Here is a 4,100-nt window from a genome sequence, read left to right on the forward strand (position 1 = left end):
TTGATAGCCAGGCACCATCAGTTTTCTTCACCACATTTGCTTATACACCTGCTTTGTCTTCAGTGATCATGTAAGGAAGGTGAGCATTATGGGCAAACCGCTTCATTTTTTATGACTTCAACTTTCCTAAATTCATACTTTGTACATTCCATGTTCTTATTATTAATACATGTTGGCACCTGTTTCTTCTCATTGTGTGTCTTGCTTCTATAGAAAATGAAGGTCCCAAAAGATCGACTCCATCCATGTTATTAAGGTCAACCCTCTCTTGAGGGGGCAGCTCTTTCTCAGTTGTATTTTGAGTTGATTCCAACCTGAGACACCAGTTCTCTGGCACTACGTCTGATAATGTTCTGCTGCTATTCATAGTTCTCAGCGGTTAATCCTTCAGAAGTGGACAGCCTATTCCTTCTTGGTCGTGTTCTTATTCTAGAAGCTCTGCTGAAACTTGATATTTGAAGGCTCGGTGACATACTTCCGGCAATGACCACAAGCCACTGCAGTACAACAGGCTGACAAACAAGTAGTAGTGGAAGTGCTTTTTAGAAGAATGAAATTTAACAATGGCTTGAGATTTGCATGTTTTTGAAAATGAAACTGTGAGTTGTGCAGGAATCCTATATGCCATATCAAAAATAGATGGAGACGAATGTGGAGAAAAAAGGAGAGGAAAACAAACCAGGAGCCCGAACTTGCTCGCACAATGGCCACGTGTTCTCTTACTGTTGGGGTTGCATGGAAACCTGATGGCTATATAAACCCTCAATGAAAACACTACATGTATAGGAGCCCTGCTGGTGTAGTATTAGTATGTATTGAGCTGTAATTCATATCGTCAGCAGTTTGAAACCACCAGCAGCTCCTCGGGAGAAAGACTGGGCTTTCTACTCTTATACACAGTTACAGTCTCAGAAACCCACAGCAGGGTTGCTATGAATCAGCATTGACTATGGCAGTGAGTTTTTGAGTGATTGATAGATAGATAATAGATAATTATACAGGATCTAATAAATAATTCCATAAATATATAACATATTAAAAGAGATTACAGTCTTAGAAACCATATGAGTTAGTTGTATTCTGTCCTACAGGGTCGCTGTGCTTTGATTGACTACATGACACCCAGTAACAGCAGCATTTGTCTAAAGGCATTACAATCACTTAAGTAAGCTAATCCTAGGGCAGACTCAAGGGTTTTCTCTGCTTTATAAATAAAAAATAAATTACTTAAGAAAAACAACAACAAAAATAAAACGGAATGGTTTTCAGAAAGGCACCTACTACACACAGGCCCTGAAGTGCTAAGTCGATTACTTCGCATGTGAACATCTTGTAGTCAGAATGATGCAGTTGATGCCTAGCCACTGATAATTTATGGAATGTATAAGTTCTTTAGTAGGGGCACTTCAATTTTAGCATTTCTTGACCTTTGCTGTTTACACTGTTAATTGTCGCTAAATTCCATAGAACAAATTGTATTTAGCTCCACTCCTCTGAGCTCCGAGGCCATCTGTATGCAGACAGCATTGTTATCATGCAGGATTTGCCAGAGTGGTTAGTCAGCAGAGAGGCATTGAATTAAAGCTGATTTATTTCTGAGTGAGTGATCAATTCACTTTCTAAGCTTAGTATCTCTCATTTTGGAAAAATTTAGAAAAACCATTATTGGGACCAAAGGGCGACAAATTTTCCCGTGTAGGAAAACTTAAGTTTTGTGGGCCACAAATTCTTTGTCACTACTGCTGCATCAGCTCTGCTCTCGTAGGGCAATACTAGCCATTTTACTCAAATGAAAATGAGTGCCACAATGGTGTTCCAATAAAACTTTATTTAAAAACAGGAACAATACACCACTCAGTGAGTGCCCTGGTTTGCCTTCTAGATTCTAGTTGGCTTACTCCAATTTAAACTCTAAAAAACGCACGTACCCCACAACTCCAAGTGTGCACCAGCATTTAGCCTCATCTCCTTTTCCTCCACAGGCAGAAGACTGAGCCTGGAAAATATGTATTTGGGAGACAGACACGTTGTACTGAATCCCTTGTGCTGGTGCTGCCATCGGAAAATCTGGTTACAGGCCGGGGAGGCCTGCTCCCGCTGCAGGACTGAACCGCCGCAGCCCTGAGATGAGTGACCGGCCTGGACGGGCGCACCATGAATAGATACACAACCATCAAGCAGCTTGGCGATGGGACCTACGGCTCCGTCTTGCTGGGGAGAAGCATCGAGTCTGGGGAACTGATTGCGATCAAAAAGTGAGTTTTAGCCTTCATCCTCCAGCCTCGCTGCAGAGCGACACCTTGTCCGCAGAGTTTTAGCCCTCCACTCGCCGTGCTCCATCGCTGGGAAATTTCTAAAGCGGAGTGGGCAGTGAGGAAGAACCCAGATGATCGATTCCATAGTGGTGGTGTCCTAAAAAACGTTCTCTCTTTAAATGGTCTCCGTTGCAGATGGCCTTGTGTATTTTTCCAAGGGCCTTTCTCATGCTGTGAGGTGACAATGGGCGATAGAATGAACCTCACTTCACAGGAGAAGAAACTGAGACTCAGAGAAATTAAGTGACTTAATGCAGTGGTCTGGTGGCCACTGGTTTGTTCTCCCTGCCCACCTGCCATTTACAATCTGGGCCCAGGCCCATTGTATTCCTTGTACGATGGGGCTTCAAAACGTTCCCGGTAAAATGGGATGAAAAGATAACGGAAAACTCCCATGAATGCTTGGAAGTACCTTTGTATGTTGCTGCATAACAAATTACCCCCAAATGTAGACCCTTGAAACAATAGACATTTATTTTCTCACAGTTTCTGTAGACTGGGAAACTGGGCAGGGCTTGAATCGGAAGCTGGTTTCCGTGCTTAAAGGTCTCTCTCATGAGCTGTGATTATGGTGTTGGCCGGGGTTTGGGTCACACATATGTTAACACTTTTTTTTAAATATAAAATTTAGCCTGTTATTGGAATAAGCATGCTATCTCTTTCTTTCTTTTCTTGTAGAATGAAAAGAAAGTTTTATTCCTGGGAGGAATGCATGAACCTTCGGGAGGTTAAGGTATTTATTAATACTCTAGGGGATAATTTATGTATTAAAATGGCTTTCTGCATTCTTGGGTTTGTAGCTGGTGCATCTACTCCATTTGAATTGGTTCCTAGATGCCAAAAAGGGGGGCGAAAAAATAACATTATGAATATACTTTTATTAGAAATCCTATAACCTCTCCTTGGCAAACCTTTCCTGAGTCAAAATAAGACACATTCTTCCTGAAAATATGTCTCTGTAAAGTGAGTCAAATGAAGTCTCCTTCCTTGATAGACATCAAACCCACAAATCTCTAGGCAGGGAGTACGGTGCTGTATTAGATGGGGGGGGGGGGTAGGGTGGGAGGGGGCTGTGAATCAGGCTTATACCTGTAGACCTGAAGGCACCTTGCTCCCTGCCTAGAATTCTCTTCCTGAAAAGCTTTAACCTGGCTTCATTTTACTCTGAGTGGCTCTGCACGCAAGCTGCCCGTGCACTGGACTTCTCAGCTGTGGCTGGGAGGCGTTTTAAACACTCAGGAAGAAACAATGGCTGTAGTCAGTGAGCGCCTGGGGAGTACTGACTAGTCCAGCAATGCTTGTGACTATTACTCACGAAGAGCCAGGAATCCAACCCAACTAGAAAGTAAACAGTGGATCATTCTAGAAGGACCTGGCTGTCTTGAAGTTATTTGAGCTTATTCCAAATTCCCAAGCTCTGGCCCAGGGAAGTTCCCTGACTGATCTTGACACCTATTTTTACATGCTCATCTTCAAAACCTTTTTTGTTTGTTTCGGAAAAAGGATGTTCCTTTAAATGACATTCAAAGATACAGAGCTATCTGCCATGCGTGGTGATCAGCCTCCTTCTTGGCAAGGAGAAGGCGCTTCGAATGAAGAGCTTCCCCTGCTGGACAAAGTTGCGGCTTCCTTATACAGAAGGCAATGTGGTCCTGAAAGGATTTGTCTTATGTGCAAAGCAGCACGTGTATTTCTCTGGCCGTCATACATGAGTTAGCCCGCTGCTCACCAGGGCAGGGATCCACTGCTGGCACTACTGATGCACACAGGAAATACTGTGCACAG

The 4,100-nt window shown here is 43.1% G+C and overlaps 1 protein-coding gene across 1 annotated transcript in view; it reads left to right on the forward strand.

Moving 5' to 3' along the window:
- Window positions 1-4,100, forward strand: part of CILK1 (ciliogenesis associated kinase 1) — a 62,247-nt gene that overhangs the window by 19,251 nt on the left and 38,896 nt on the right. The window contains exons 2-3 of the mRNA XM_004696353.4: window positions 1,983-2,255; window positions 2,994-3,048. Of these exons, the coding sequence (XP_004696410.1) occupies window positions 2,155-2,255; window positions 2,994-3,048 (156 nt within the window). The 5' untranslated portion in view covers window positions 1,983-2,154. The remainder of the gene's footprint in view (window positions 1-1,982; window positions 2,256-2,993; window positions 3,049-4,100) is intronic.

The sequence above is a fragment of the Echinops telfairi genome, unplaced genomic scaffold, assembly GCF_000313985.2.
Source record: "Echinops telfairi isolate 266 unplaced genomic scaffold, ASM31398v2 ScPeMD7_3533;HRSCAF=4204_1, whole genome shotgun sequence".
Lineage (NCBI taxonomy): Eukaryota > Metazoa > Chordata > Mammalia > Afrosoricida > Tenrecidae > Echinops > Echinops telfairi.